Source organism: Mytilus trossulus, chromosome 5 (assembly GCF_036588685.1).
Source record: "Mytilus trossulus isolate FHL-02 chromosome 5, PNRI_Mtr1.1.1.hap1, whole genome shotgun sequence".
In the NCBI taxonomy this organism is placed as follows: domain Eukaryota; kingdom Metazoa; phylum Mollusca; class Bivalvia; order Mytilida; family Mytilidae; genus Mytilus; species Mytilus trossulus.
Window position 1 is genome coordinate 74458293 of NC_086377.1, and position 17430 is coordinate 74475722.

At 32.4% G+C, this 17430-nt stretch overlaps 1 protein-coding gene across 1 annotated transcript; it reads right to left on the reverse strand.

The window, feature by feature from the left end:
- Nucleotides 1–302: 302 nt before the first annotated feature.
- On the reverse strand, nt 303–16995 carry LOC134718300 (uncharacterized). The gene is made up of 6 exons (XM_063580794.1): nt 16869–16995; nt 7851–8018; nt 6891–7009; nt 3002–3223; nt 1811–1868; nt 303–1551 (listed from the first exon to the last, which is right to left on the reverse strand). Exons 1-6 carry the CDS (start codon nt 16900–16902, stop codon nt 560–562), a joined length of 1593 nt encoding a protein of 530 aa, XP_063436864.1. The 5' UTR covers nt 16903–16995; the 3' UTR covers nt 303–559.
- Between the last annotated feature and the right edge of the window lie 435 nt (nt 16996–17430).

Sequence of the window (17430 nt, forward strand, 5' to 3'; positions counted from 1 at the left end):
TTAAGTGTAAAATGAGAAAATCTCAATAATTAATAAATGCAATAGTTTCTGAATTTACAGTAAATAAACATTTAAAAAATATACTTTCTTCAATTTATGCACACACACCCAAATAATTTACACTTGTACCAAGCATGCATATATCATGTTCCTTCAAGTTATATACACATCCAAATTCTATGATAAAGAACAAGATCATTTCTTTTTTGTTAATAGAGAGGTTAAAGAAAAAGAACTATGTTTTTGCATATACATCATTTAAAACATGAATGTTTAAACATTTAAAAAAATAAGTTGTCATGTTTTCATTGAACAAAAAAATCAAATCAAATTTCTGTTGTCCACCCATTACATTTAAATTAAAATCAGAATATGTTATATCCTATTTACTGGAAAAACCAGTTGAAAAATTCAAAATCTATATACAGCGTTTGACCTAGACACCTTGCTATAATTGATAAAAAATGTTTTATTCCAGTTTAAAAGTCAATATAATATGATATGCATTCAAATTTATTGTAACTTGTACACTTCCTTGGTCAATTAATTATTTGTTGTGTTAAGCTGCTGACTTTGTTGTTTTTCTTCCCATGTTCCTTATACCGGTGTTGATGGCTATCATTCCTTGTGTCAGATTTTCTGGATTGGGCCCATAACAGTCAATTATGGCATGCTCAATAGCATGTTTTCTTCTTGGTGACAAAGCTGGCTTTCCCTTTTTGCCTCTGTAATTTTTCCCATTTAACTGGTCAGCTGTGTATAGCTTCTTGGCTAGCCTCCAAGCGAAATTACCAGCACTACAACTGTCTGCTTGAACTTCCCACATGGCAGTCATCCCTACTCTTAATTCTGTATGTTGGTTGCTGGTCATTGTTAACAAGTCAGATGCCGATGATAATTCAAGAATGTTGCCTGTAAAACACGGTTTCAATGTTTTGTGAGCTGACTGGGATGTGGGTATGGTAGAGGTTAAGTTGTTAACTGATGGCTGGTCATCTGGTATATCTGGTGTATCTATATTGAAAGCTAGTTCATCAAGAACTGTTGGTGGTTGTTGATCATTTACAGGTGGACATGGTGGATAAAACTGTGTTATGGTAGGCTGGTTTTGCTCTTCAGCTTCTGATGGTTGAATAATGACAATGTCATCTGGATTTGCCTCTTGTAATAATGCAGATACAAAATCAAATGAAGGTCTTGGTTCTGGATTCTTTTGCAATAGGCTAATGATCTTGTCCAATTTTTGCTGTGTTTTATCTGGTGTAGCAATGTTGTTCATGTTGTTGTCTTGTGTTGTTGTAGCAAGTAAAATGTCTAGAGAGTCATCAATACTGGCAATTGGGATGTCTTGTGTTGTAGTTGTTGTTATATCATCATGATCATATAAAATTTCTATCAAACCTGTATCTTTATTTGTTGCATTGGTGTCGTCTTGGTGTTGTTTTGTTGCTTTCTCATTGACTATTGTTTTTTGTGGAGACATTGGATACAGTTGTCTATTGCCTTTGGTGGATACTTCTTTGGGGCTAGTCAGAGTTTTGTCTAAATCCTCTGTTTGTTGAGATGATGATATTAATTATGGAAGTGAAGTTTGAGTTATAATGGCTCCTGTTGAAGATGTTTTACCTAGCTGCCATTGGTGAAATGCTGCAGCTTCTTCATCTGATGAGATGAAAACAACAGTGTCTGTCTGAACACCTATGCTTATCAAATTCTTGCTGGTGTTTGCAATTTGCAGATTAACTAAATCAGCTTCATCAGTTGACAAATCTTGAAGATATAAGGGTTTCCTTTGAGGAGCTACCCTAGCTTTCAGTGTTGTCTCCGGACCCCTCATGAAGAATTGTAAGATGCCGTCCATTGGAGCCCTGAAATGGAAAGAACAGGTTAAGGGTGGTTAAAAAATTTACTTTTAAACCGGTTTGTTATCAAGAAGTATACTTGCACATTTGAATGGGAAAAAAATAACTGTACCATTCATACTAAATAGTTAATGCAAACTAAGTCTCATCTCTATCTATGTGCAAATGACAAGAATAAAATAATGGTCAATTTTCCATTAAATTAACATTTTTCGAAACGGATAATATATATAAACATCAAACCAATTACATGACTTATATTTTATAACTCAAATTGTAAACAAACCAAAGTTTAAGTGTTGTTTTTTAAATCTATCAACAACTGTTCTCCTGAGAGCCCTCAGTATGACATTTTCTATATTTTTGTGTATTCATTTATTACCATTGGTTCAAATTTTCATGAAATGATTCATTTCAAATATTTTTGATTGGTGGTTTAGTATATGTCTGCATAAATATATATTTATGTATGCCTTTCGAAAAATTATTATTTTGTCATATTTTGTGGTTTATCTTTACCCAACAAAATCCACCAAAATATGTATCCCATGAATATTAAGGACTCCCCAATAACTCATTTAACCTCTCGATCTAGCTTTAAGTATTTATAGGAAGACGTGGTATGAGTGCCAATGAGACAACTTTCCATCCCAATAATAATTTATAAGAGTAAACCTATTAAGGGCCCCAAAATTATTTGTCCTTAAAAAAGGGACATAACTACACAAAACATAAATTTTAATCAACCCAAATTCAACCTTGCTTTGTTTTAAAGTATCAAGCATTTTGTAAAGTTTCAGAACATGTGGTTTAGGCATACAATTGCTAGAGAATGGCAACTACAGCTTTGGAAATGTTTACATTACAAACTAGAGGCTCCAAAGAGCCTGTGTCGCTCACCTTGGTCTATGTGGATATTAAAAAAAGCAAGCATGGTAAAAGTGACAGCACCCTAACATCATCTTGATTATTTTTTCAGTGTCAAGCAATTGTGTAGGAGTTTCATAGCATGAAGTTTAGCTCGAAGCAAACAATTGAAAGAAAATTGAACCTACAGATTTGGAAATGAAACAAGTGACCCTCCCAAACTATTGGCAAGGACACTACAATATGATATAGGAGTTCTTATCAAAACTTACCTCTGATGCATATGGAAATCTGTTACTGTTACTATCAGAAGATGAGGTTTGCATTGACTTCTTTGGTTTTCTTGGTTTCACTGAAGCTCTGTTGGTTGCTTGCTTTCTTGTGGTCAATGGTTGTTTTGAAGATTTTTTCTTGGCGTTCAGTTGCTGACTAGCAGAGAGTGGTCTTCTTGAAGATGTTGTAACTTTACGCTTGTTTGGCGAACTATGCAAATTCTGAAAAGAAAATCTGATACTTAATTTCCTATACTTTATGATATTGGTCTACCTATAATTATTTTTCTTAATCTTGATTATTATAATAACAACCAACGATACAAGAAATAGTATGTAACCATGTTGGTGCCCAAACTTACATTGAAGCATGAAAACACTTTTTTATTTGCAGAATAAATCTGTTCATATTCATGTTATAACTTGTAAGGCTCCCTCGAAAATCAGTGTCTAGCCTACATTTGTTGTAAATCGCAGTCTCAACAAAAATGAGGAAAAAAACAATAAAAATATTCCTCTTGATACTATCTTATGATTGAAAGAAGCTTCTGTCCAAGTTTAGTAAAATCTAGGATAGTTAATGAATCTAATAAATGTTTTGAAAACTTTAACTGCAGACTGTATGTAATGTTAACTGAAAGAAAATCTAAGTCCATTTAAAAGTTAAATACTGAAAAAATGAAAAAATGGAGTTATCTTTTTACAAAATTTACTTCTGGATACTATCTCATGATCATAAACAAGCTTCTGTCCAAGTTTGGTTCAAACTAAGGATAGTTTAAGAAAGTTATTAAAATTCTAAAAACTTTTAACCACAGAGAAATGCAGAGTGAATGTAATGTTTCCCTGCAGAAAAAAAAAACTAAGTCCATTTATATAAAAGTATAATATATGGAAAAAATTGAATTTTATTTTTACAAAATTCACTTCTGGATAATCATGATAATATCTTATGATCATAAAAATTTCAGGACAGGTAGACCTTGACCTAATAAATACTTTAACTTCTTGTCTTATTTGCTCTAAATTCTGGAGTTTTTGAGATATAAGCCAAAAACTGCATTTGACCCCTATGTTCTATTTTAAGAAACGGCGGCCATGTTTTATGACCGATCAAAAATCAAAGCACACACTTTGTGCAGGATAATCTAAGGAACAATCATGCTAAGTTTCATTCAAATCTATTCAGTAGTTTCAGAGGAGAAGATGTTTGAAAAATTGTTAACGACAACAGATGACGACGACGACGGACGCCAAGTGATGAGAATAATTTTAGATCCTGATTTGGACCAACTTGAAAACCGGGCCCATAATCAAAAATCTAAGTACATGTTTGGATTCAGCATATCAAAGAACCCCAAGATTTCAATTTTTGTTAAAATCAAACTAAGTTTAATTTTGGACCCTTTGGACTTTAATGTAGACCAATTTGAAAACAAGACCAACCAGATGCTCCGCAGGGCGTAGCTTTATACGACCGCAGAGGTTGAACCCTGAACGGTTGGGGCAAGTATGGACACAACATTCAAGCTGGATTCCGCTCTAAATTTGGATTGTGATTAAATAGTTGACACAGCATAGGTTTCTGACACAGAATGAATGTATTCAAATGAACTTAATTCTCAAACAAATGTTAAATATTAAGATGTAAAAAAAACTGCTTGTTATCACTGAATGGTAAAGATTATTTAAATTTATCAGTTGGTAGTTAAAAGTGAATATACATTGTATATTGTATATAACAAAGATTTAACTTGATTCTGGACAAAGAAAGATAACTCCAATTAAAAAAAATTCTTGCAGATATTTCTTGCTTACTATACTGGACAAAGAAAGATAACTCTTAATTAAAAAAAAATTTGCTATTTCACAATATTGTGAAATTAGATATTTCTTGCCATTGCACAATACTGTGCAATTGAAAAGACTTGCTATTGCACAATACTTAATATAATAATTTTAGATCCTGATTTGGACCAACTTGAAAACTGGGCCCATAATCAAAAATCTAAGTACATGTTTAGATTCAGCATATCAAAGAGGCCCAAGAATTTAATTTTTGTTAAAATCAAACTTAGTTTAATTTTAGACCCTTTGCACTTTAATTTAGACCAATTTTAAAACTGGACCAAAAATTAAGAATCTTCATACACAGTTAGATTTGGCATATCAAAGAACCCCAATTATTCAATTTTTTATGAAATCAAACAATGTTTAATTTTGGACCTCGATTTGGGCCAACTTGAAAACTGGGCCAATGATAAAAAATCTAAGTACATTTTTAGATTCAGCATATCAAAGAACCCCAAGGTTTCAATTTTTGTTAAAATCAAACTAAGTTTAATTTTGGACCCTTTGGACCTTAATGTAGACCAATTTGAAAACGGGACCAAAAATTAAGAATCTACATACACAGTTAGATTCGGCATATTAAAGAACCCCAATAATTCAATTTTGATGAAATCAAACAAAGTTTAATTTTGGACCCTTTGGGCCCCTTTTTCCTTAACTGTTGGGACCAAAACTCCCAAAATCAATACCAACCTTCCTTTTATAGTCATAAACCTTGTGTTTAAATTTCATAGATTTCTATTTACTTATACTAACGCTATGGTGCGAAAACCAAGAAAAATGCTTATTTGGGTCCCTTTTTGGCCCCTAATTCCTAAACTGTTGGGACCAAAACTCCCAAAATCAATACCAGCCTTCCTTTTATGGTCATAAACCTTGTGTTAAAATTTCATAGATTTCTATTCACTTTTACTAAAGTTAGAGTGCGAAAACTAAAAGTATTCGGACGACGACGACGACGACGACGACGACGACGCCAACGTGATAGCAATATACGACGAAAATTTTTTCAAAATTTGCGGTCGTATAAAAATGAGGAATCTACATACACAGTTAGATTTGGCATATCAAAGAACCCCATTTATTCAATTTTTGATGAAATCAAACAAAGTTTAATTTTGGACCCCGATTTGGACAAACTTGAAAACTGGGCCGATAATCAAGAATCTAAGTACATTTTTAGATTCAGCATATCAAAGAACCCAACCGATTAATTTTTTGTCAAAATCAAACGAAGTTTAATTTTGGACCCTTTGGACCGTAATGTAGACCAATTTGAAAACGGGACCAAAAGTTAAAAATCTACATACACAGTTAGATTCGGCATATCAAAGAACGCCAATTATTCAATTTTGATGACATCAAACAAAGTTTAATTTTGGACCTTTTGGGCCCTTATTCCTAAACTGTTGTGACCTAAACTCCCAAAATCAATACCAACCTTCCTTTTGTGGTCATAAACATTGTGTTTAAATTTCAATATTTTCTATTTACTTAAACTAAAGTTATTGAGCGAAAACCAAGAATAATGCTTATTTGGGTCCTTTTGTGGCCCCTAATTCCTACACTGTTGAAACCAAAACTCCCAAAATCAATCCCAACCTTTCTTTTGTGGTCATAAACCTTGTGTCAAAATTTCATAGATTTCTATTAACTGAAACTTAAGTTATAGTGCGAAAACCAAGAAAATGCTTATTTGGGCCCTTTTTGGCCCCTAATTCCTAAAATGTTGGGACCAAAACTCCCAAAATCAATACCAACCTTCCTTTTGTGGTCATAAACCTTGTGATAAAATTTTATAGATTTATATTCACTTTTACTAAAGTTAGAGTGCGAAAACTAAAAGTATTCGGACGACGACGACGACGACGACGACAACGACGACGACGACACAGACGACGACGCCAACGTGATAGCAATATACGACGAAATTTTTTTCAAAATTTGCGGTCGTATCAAAAGGTTGAGGTTGTCCATGGATGGAACTAAAATTGTAACGTTTTGTTATTTTCTTTTACTGCATTTAGTAAAAACAAACCTCTTCATCTTCAGGCCAGACATCTAGGAACCCATCTTGGCCTGTCCTTCTCTCAATGGCAATGGCTCGATGAGATTTTGACCATTTGCTCTGTGAAGATTTTAAACTGATGTCATCATCTTAAAAAAAGAAAACAAAAATTAGTTTGAGATTGAATGCCTATCTAAATCAAGGAAACTTGAGATCCACAATTCAAACAGTTAAATAAAAAGTAATTAAAAGGATTCAGGTGGCAATTTTGATTGTTATTGCACATTTGTACATGTTCAGCTGAGAAATCAGAAATATCTATGGCAAGAAATGAAAAAAAAAAATTCTGAAATTTTTTAGGGTCGTCACCACCAGTTTTTACGTTGAAGGTCAGATCATGCCTAATATTTAATGATGATCGTGATTTATCACAAGCCATATCCAAGAATTTTAGGATTGTCACATTTAACATGCTTAAGGATAATGCTTTGAGTTAAATTTCAATTTTTAGATACTTTTTGTATGACAGTACAATGATGTATATATATCAGTATAAACATGATAGATATATAGTCTATCATAAATAATATTTAATTTAAAAATGTGCTTTCCCGAGGGAAACAGGAAACGACCACAGTGGTCAAACCCTGAACAGTTTGAAAAAAAAACGGAAACAGAAGTCAAGCTGTCTGAATTTGGATTGTTATAAATTTTTGAATTATTTTAAGTTTCTTAATCTTACAAAGATTAAACATAGTCATGGTAGTCAAAGAACAAGGAACTGGTTAAATCATGAATTATTTACATTTCTTCTAAATTGAAGATTTCTTGCTGTTGGCCAATATTTAAACTTAATATTCAAACTGTAAGCCAAATACCCCTCCCCCTTTTTACCCCAATTAAAAATGCCCAATTTTAAATCTTTAAGAAAACTATTTTGACCCACCTTCCTTTGGTAATATCTCATCTTCTTGCTTTTAAATTAATTACCTGAGAGCTCTAAAACTTCCACAAAATACTTGTTCCTTGATGTTTGTAGATGGAGTCTAGAAGCTTCTTTGACCAAAGAAGTTGGTACAAGTTTCTGGGTCTGGACGATAGAAGTTTCACCATGCAAATCAAACAGAACCAAAGCATACTGTCTTGTGCTTGCCATATCTATGAAATAAGAAGAAACATACTTAAATAAAACAGTTTCTTTTTTTGATAACAAACAATTGAATACTGTGCAAAAAAAACCACCAACCAAACTGAAGTTTGCATGCTGAATATACGTAATGTATATATTTTATTGTATGGTAGGCATGGTAGGATTGGTAGCACACCTATCTTAAGAAACAACTATGTTCATGAAAGGACTGTAAGACCCTTTTTTTGAAAGGTTGGGTGGTAAATACCACCCCCAGTATTTACCAGTGGTATTTACCGGTATTTACCGACCCGAACAATCCCCAAGTTGTCAATACTGGCAAATACTGGTAGATTTAAATTTTTATGGTTGTTTTTACTATTAATTATAGTAAAAACTTAATAAAGAGTGAAAAATACTTAAACTTTAATCTTTATGCATGTCAGGCATGTGTCAGCTTATAAAATTAATGAATTTGATATGTTTTAGTCATTTATAACACTTATTTAAAATTTAGTTATTAGGCCACACCAATTTAATTTCTTGTTCTACGGATTTTTGGACTTCAAAAATTGGGGCGAGCGAGCGATTTGAAAATTTTAATAAAAAAATATTTAATTTGCAAATTTTTGAGGCGAAGCTTAAAAAGTAGAGGCGAGCGATTATAATTTTTTTTTGTAAACATAAAATAGTAGGTTTTGACTATATTAAAACTTGATTTATCACTTGTACCTTGACATTTCTTTAATTTATGAAATATTTTTCCCCTGTTCATGCTGTTAATTAAATCTGGTCTATGTATGTGTGACTGACAATGAGACAATTCTTCATCCAAGTCATAATCAGGTTCAGAACAACCCCTTAATGTTATGAATATCCCTTTTATGAGGGGTCATTATACACTGTGTCTAAACCACACCGGCAAAATTTGCTCGGATTCGATGCTATCTAACATCCGGCACAATGACGGAACACCAATAGACAAAAGAAAGGTAGGTTTCTCCTTATTGTTTTATTCTTTTTATGATATCGAAGAATATATATACATATACAACTATTTTCTATTGTGAGATGCAATATTTTCTACAACCGTTCTCTATTAACGGAGAAATAAGTCAAAATGCATGTCAAAATGACGAATTGAGTGAACCTTGCCTCGAAATTGTTTAATTTCTCGTTAAATTGTTCACATTGTACGGAAAGAAAGGTACGGGAAGATAGATATTGACACGGAGATTGCAAATTAAGTTATTATGAGCATCTCATTAATTGTATCTCTGTGTATGGAACGAAAGAAAAGGGTCATGTCAAATTAAAATAAACCGGTTTCGTCAATGTTGTTACTACACAATCACCCGGTTTCGTCTATATATGTCACCCGGTTTGGTTGTTTTTTTAACAAACAATTTATGAAAAGCAACTTTTGCACGGATCTGAACATTGTATTTCGAGAATTTAAATATATATTTATTTAAGAATTGAATGCTTCTTTTTGTAAATTTATTGGGGTATAAAAGCGTTGACCGAAGTACATTTTGTATGATGCGCAAAAGCGCTTCATACTAAAAATGTGCGCACAGTCAACACTTTTACAACCCTATAAAGTTACAAAAAGAAGCATTCAATACTTATAATTACATTTTTTTTCCTATGATCACGAAAATACGAATTTTATAATTTTTGTTTTTTATTTACCAGTGCACTTTATTGTGGGACCACGTGTTATCATGAATGAAAAGTTTTATTGACTGATGCAATTGCTTACGGAATAACACGTGATGTGTAGTTAGCCAATCAAAATAAAGTATTATAATGAAACATACATCAAATGTAATTATTGTAAGGTAAACTTGGCGTGTTAAAATCTATTTTAAACAGGCACTTTTGGACATAGTTAATTATGATAATACACATTTTCCTAATGAAAGGCGTATCCCTTATTTCACTTAACTTCAAACTAATTTTAAATGGAATATAAATACTCAATAGCACTGGTATCTAATAATTTTGTAACATTATTATATTTTCTTTGTTTATAATAGTAGTGTGTAAAGATGGAAAATAAAAGTATGTGTTTTGATTGTACCATAATTTTAATTTACTATACTTAATTATATACACTATGCATTCAATCATTGACGAACAGTCCCAAACCGACTATAGTCTATACTGTTCTGCACAAGTTTATCATGCATGCAGTCCTGCCAGATTTTCTGGTACTATATATACTGTGTTCCTTGCGCACTAAAGCAAGTTTTCACACTTAAGCATCCATAACATAGCAATGAGATTTGTAACTTTCTCCCCGTTTCTGGTAGGCACACTTAGGCATGCTTTTCACATTATTTTTACAGTTCAAATTGATTTTTTTTTTACATTTCAAATTCATCTTTTTTACAGTTCGAGTTCAATTGAAACTTCAAGATAACTTTCGAAAACAATATCTGACAGTATTGTATTTTCAATGTAAAAAAAAGTTGGTTGGCAAAACATGACCGTCATTTATATCTAGGTCTTATTTAGAAGAAGTGACGGTAACCACTTATCCCATACACATTGACAATGAGACAATAAAGTTAACGGTACCAATTTTCTTGCACCAGATGCGCATTTCGACAATACATGTCTCTTCAGTGATGCTCGTGGCCAAAATATTTGAAATCCAAAGCTTATATAAAAGATGAAGAGCTATAATCCAAAAGGTCAAAAAGGTTTAGCCAAATCCGTGAAAGGAATCAGAGCTTTGCATGAGGGAGATACATTCCTTAATTTATAATCATTTCTTATATTTTGTAACAGTAAATTTTAATAACACAATAAATCCGTATTTTCATACCAGTACCGAAATACTGGCTACTGGGCTGGTGATACCCTCGGGGACTAATAGTCCACCAGCAGAGGCATCGACCCAGTGGTAGTAATAAAGTTAACGGTACCAATTTTCTTGCACCAGATGCGCATTTCGACAATACAGGTCTCTTCAGTGATGCTCGTGGCCAAAATATTTGAAATTCAAAGCTTATATAAAAGATGAAGAGCTATAATCCAAAAGGTCCAAAAAGTTTAGCCAAATCCGTGAAAGGAATCAGAGCTTTGCATGAAGGAGATACATTCCTTAATTTATAATAATTTCTTATATTTTGTAACAGTAAATTTTAATAACACAATAAATCCGTATTTTCATGCCAGTACCGAAATACTGGCTACTGGGCTGGTGATACCCTCGGGGACTAATAGTCCACCAGCAGAGGCATCGACGCAGTGGTAGTAATAAAGTTAACGGTACCAATTCCAAAGACAACTTTCTTTTAGACACAAAAATGATGTTGAATTAATCAAGTTTAGGTCACCGTATGCCTTAAACAATGAGAAAAACACACAAACCGCATGAAAGCAAGCTATAACATGGCCCTAAATAATAAATGTAAAACAATTCAAACAAAAAAACTACCTGCCTATTTTATGTTCAAAACACATATGGTATAAATCAACCAAAGACAACCATAGAATTACAAGCCTGTGACTCGGGAAATGGACTGAGTCAAAGTGTTGTCGCTGACACAAACAGTACAACAAAAGTACAAACAATAAAAAATGATGAATAAACCTTAACTCGTCCTATGACAGAGCCTTTATAGTAAATTCGCGATTTGTGCCAAAACTTGTATCATATTTCAAATTATCCATTAAATATGATAAATATACATGTATTTGCAGTTTACTATGAAATCCACTATCACTGAACTAGTATGCATATTTATTAAGGGGTCAGCTAAAGGACACCACCGGATGCGGGAGTTTCTCGCTTCATTGAAGACCCATTGTGGCCTTCGGCTGTTTTCTGCTCTATGGTCGGGTTGTTGTCGCTTGGAATTTGTATGAATTTTTCATGTTTAAATGCCCCCCCCCCCTATTTTTGTTTTACCAAAAAAAATTCAATCCCTCTAAACCAAAATTTTAAACATCACCAAAAAGTAAACAGAAGTGTATAGTATTTATATATCTAAGAAGTGTATAAAGTTTGATGCAGTTATAATACTACGTTTTTGAGATATGGCGCGACATGTTAAAAAAAAACCACATTCCTGTTTCACTTACATGTTCTGTAACTCAAAAAGATTTAATTTGATTTTCACTAAAAGGCTTACAGATCATGTTAAATTTTAAGAAAATAGGATAAGCTGTCCTGAAGTTACGGTGCGACATGTTTATGGTGGACAGACGGATAGATAGACGGACGGACGGACGGACAGAATGACTGATAGATGGAGGAACGGACGGATGGAAGGACGGACGGTTAGACGGGTGTATACAATAATACGGCCTGTCAAAATTGGGACGGGCGTGTAAAAACGCGAAGAAATGGAGAAAAAAATCGTAATTAAAGGTCAATAATTTTTATTAGGATATCGGCCAAGTCGATTTATTTGTATATTTGTCTGCCTTATCATTTTCCTATATAATGTTAACAAAATAATTATTATTGAATTGTATCGATGACCTGAGACTATTATACTAATTTGTACATAGCAGTATAGTGATAAATAAATTTTATTTTAATGCATGGTAGTTGTAACCCTACATTCATTTTCTATGCCGATTATGCATGCATATACATTTGTCTTATTATCAACGTTAAAGAAGATTTATTTTTAACGATGGTAGAAAAGATTACATACATGGAATGATTAGATTACTTATAAAGGTGTCCATTTTTTTGTGCGAGAAAATAACATATCAATTGTGTTTCGATTTTTTAGACCGTAAACTTTAATTTCAAGTTTAAAATTGTTCAACATATTTTCCCATAACTCATATAGAAAAGACTTATTTAGAGAGCTTTAATCTCAATATGCTGTTAAAAAATTTCGGAATGCAAAGTAAAAATAAAATATATGTGTCGGCTATAAGAGTATGAATTTGCTTATTAATTATTTGAATCTGAGACTCATATAAATAATAAGCCGCTGTTCGGTGAGAGAAATTGTTTTCGAACGACCCACAAAACTCCTTCTGGACGCTGAAGTAAAATAATCAATTCTAATGTAATGCGATTATGATTTTTTTTATTTGACCAAACCGGGTTATGCATTTTGAAATCTATGACGAAACCGGGTTGTATACATCGACGAAACCGGCCAGTTCGATTTTGACATGACCCATTTCTTTCGTTCCATACACAGAGTTACAATTATTGAGATGCTCATAATAACTAAATTTGCAATCTCCGTGTCAATATCTATCTTCCCGTACCTTTCTTTCCGTACAATGTGAACAATTTAACGAGAAATTAAACAATTTCGAGGCAAGGTTCACTCAATTCGTCATTTTGACATGCATTTTGACTTAATTCTCCGTTAATAGAGAACGGTTGTAGAAAATATTGCATCTCACAATAGAAAATAGTTGTATATGTATATATATTCTTCGATATCATAAAAAGAATAAAACAATAAGGAGAAACCTACCTTTCTTTTGTCTATTGGTGTTCCGTCATTGTGCCGGATGTTAGATAGCATCGAGTCCGAGCAAATTTTGCCGGTGTGGTTTAGACACAGTGTTATATAAGTTATAATATATTTTTTTTTGTAAAAACACTTTAAGTACAAAAGGGCTAATATTCTCCCAAAGAACTATAATATTTGGTATTAAATGGTCAAAATGTGCCCAAGAATTTTGTAATATTCCTGGACTTTAACCATGTTAACACATTTACTTTAACAGTTTAATATTTTTCAAAATATGTGGACCCATCCCTCTTTTAGAAAAGTTCTTTAAAATATAATGTATTTCTCCTCTTTTTGAGTAAAACATTCTAAGTTGTCAAAGGTTTTGTATAGTAGCACTATACAAATCCTTAGTATTTCTATTTTCTTTTCTACTTCAGTAAACATGGTAAAATGACCCCTTCAAGGCCCCTTGTCTGAGGGAAGGTTGTTCCCAACCTGATAATAACAAACATATGTCAAAGTACGGCCTTTTACACAGAGCTTTTATCCCGACCAATCAGCAACCTTTAAGGGACCACAACTTAGTTTTGTACACAATTCGAACAGGAAAACCAACGATCTAATTCATATTTCCAAACGGTAAAATACCAATGAACCACATCAACAAACGATAACGGCTGAACGACAGGTCCTTGAATAAACCTGGACAGGTGCACAAACCTGCAGTGGGTATGATCGTCACCATACATTATAATTGCAGTTGAAGGCAAATCCTTCAGAAGTTCTTTGTACTTTATTTTAACAACGAACATTTTTTATAGGGAATACAAGTTAGGGGGAAAGAAACTAACGTATTGTTCTGTACTGGTATTTCCGGTTATATCGGAGCACTCCAGGTGAAATAAATTGGTTTCATGCTGAAAAAAATATTCTCGCAGATATTTACAGTGTTGTGGGGGTACTGATAGGTTTAAAATCGTTATATAAAGGCTAGACTGAGATTTTATAAACAAATGTTGCGATCTTTTTATAATATTTACAAAAAAACGGTGCGGGAAATGGACATGATTTCATTTCCGGATGCGGGAAGCGGGAATATAATAAAAATAAAAAAATTCTGTTTTGAAAAAAATAGGTGCGGGCGGGTCCGTCGAACAAGGAATCAAATTGGTGTGGCCTTATGAATTATAATATTGTATACTTAAGATATACATAAAAATTTACATATTATTTCAACATTCATAAATCAATTTCATGAATTTATTTTTTATTCAAAATGTAGGAATTTACAGGTAATTAAAATTAAATTAAAGGTAATTAAAACTTCAGGTAAATGAAGTTACATGTGTATTTTACCTACCACCTGGCATTGCTGAGGTATGAAAATTAAATTACTGAAACAACAGTCCTGTCTATTTAACTGTGTGACAAAATCGGTGTGTGTTCCCATTTCGCCTTAGCTGTGAATTACTATGATTACAGGCAAAAAAGGTATAAAATATACTAAGGCCAGATGGGAATTGAACTAAGGCGAAATGTGAATTTAGATAAAAATACTAAATAAACAAATTAAACCTTTGCGTTTCTATAGCTATTTGAACAAAATGTAATTAGGAATTTGTTTCTCCTTAATTATTTGTTTTAATAAAAGTGACCATTTTTATGATTTTAAAAGTTGTGATCAAGAAAAATCTACAATAAAAAAATGTAGTTGGAAAGTAGAATTTGACATGAAAGTAAAAAATATCAACTAATTGCAATACAAACAAAACATAACTTCAATTGTCAGTGTGTGTATTGTTTACAGAAGCTCCCATTTTGCTTTAGTTAATTATTGTGTACCTGAACATTTTTACTAAGGCAGACTGGGATTAATGTATATAAATTTTGACAAACTGATTAATAGTAATTGTAATTGACCAGGTAAAGAGTGTGTTTTAAAATAATGACCACTAAAAATTTCAATTGACCAGTATTTAGCGGTATTGAGCAGTATTTCCCAGTATTTTCCGGTAATTACAGCTATTTTGTCCTTAATATCCTGTACACATTAACCAATATAGATCGCTGTTTGTCTTTACATGTACAAAAGTAATAAAATTGAAAGTGTTAAAAACGATTTGAACACTTTTTATATTAACTGATTAATAGTAATTGTAATTGACCAGGTAAAGAGTGTGTTTTAAAATAATGACCACTAAACATTTCAATTGACCAGTATTTAGCAGTATTGAGCAGTATTTCCCAGTATTTTCCGGTAATTACAGCTATTTTGCCAACCTTGCAGTGAAAGTTTTTTGCCACAAAATATTGCAGTCTTGTGAAAATGTACTCTTTCAGCTATTAATATGGGATGTTTTTGACAATACAATGGACATATGTTGAAGACCGTACTTTAACCTATAATGGTTTAATTTTTAAATTGTTATTTGGATGGAGAGTTGTCTCATTGGCACTCACACCACATCTTCCTATATCTATATATCAGGTACTAGCATCATTATGACATGCTAAATTACTGAAATCTTCACAATTTTATTATTTTAGTTTAATGATCTTTAATTTCAGACAGTTTCCATCTTAAATGAAAGTGGCAGCATTGGTGTTCAACCATAACATATATATGTATATATATATAAAGGTTGAGGATGAACAGGGATGTGGCCACTTTCACATTTGACAAAATACATGAAAAGTGACTTTTTTGCATATTTGATGGATTTTTCATACTTAAGCTTGAATTGAAGCATTTTTAATAACTGAATCTGTTAAAATCTTTCACATAAACTAATTTTGTAAGATGAACCTAAAATTTGAGGCCAGACCTACTGCTTTGGAAAATTTGTTGTCAAGTTAAAGTTATGTTTATGCATGTTATGCCAAAAAATGGATGGACGCTGTACACTTGTATACCATAATAAAGCCTGTCAAAATGTCAAAATTTTGATGGGCATATACAAAATGCAGATAAGCAAATTTATGGTATGTGTAATGTACAATTATAATGGTCATTATGGTTATATTCAATATAACTTCATAGGACCTTACCAACAGCCAAATTAATGTAAAAATAAGAATGTGTCCATAGTACATAGATGCCCCACTTGCACTATCATTTTCTGTGTTTAGTGGACTGTGCAATTAAGGTACATTGTCTAATTTGGCATTTAAATTAAAAAGATCATATCACAGGGACTTCAACTTCATAACTATAACCTTAACATAAAACTTATACCTGAAATATGCTCAATCATTTTCTATGGTCAGTAAACCGTCAAATTGGGGTCAAAACATTTGGTCAATGATATGTTGTATGTCTATAATTAAAAAAAAACAGATTTTTTGGAAATAAAAAAGGGGGAGGTCATTGATCAATGTGATTATGATCATGATGATTATGAATGAAGATTCGAGAAAAAAAATAATTACATATAAGTGAAGACTTGATTTGACACTTATACATGTTATAGGTTGACAAGTATTCTTCGGTATTGAATACATCATGTTCACCTCTACGAACAATGTTCTGACCAGCTCGTCCATGACATGAACTCGATCCCACATGATAAGGGCAAACTTAATTTTAAAACTAATGTAAAATACAATCGGACGCTTAGGTAAATCCGGAATGTTTAGTTTTTAGGGGGGTTACACTAAAGACCTGAAAATATCACTTTATCACCACGACTTTACAACAAAACCTGTCTCCTGATAAAATCAATATAATACGTTAATATCTTTAAAAGCTCTAGACTATCCCAAGACCATCCTAACATAATATATTACTAGAACACACCCGCGAGATCGCGGGCATTCAGAGCGTAGTTAAAGTATGTAAGGTGTTGTTGGAAGAATTTTAAAAATATTAATGACTGGAGAATTTCAGCAAAAGTATCATATCAGGAAAATGTATTCCCCCCTCCTCCTTTTTTTTCAAAATTCCCAATTTTTTGTTGTATATCAATTTCAATATGAACATACATTTAAACAT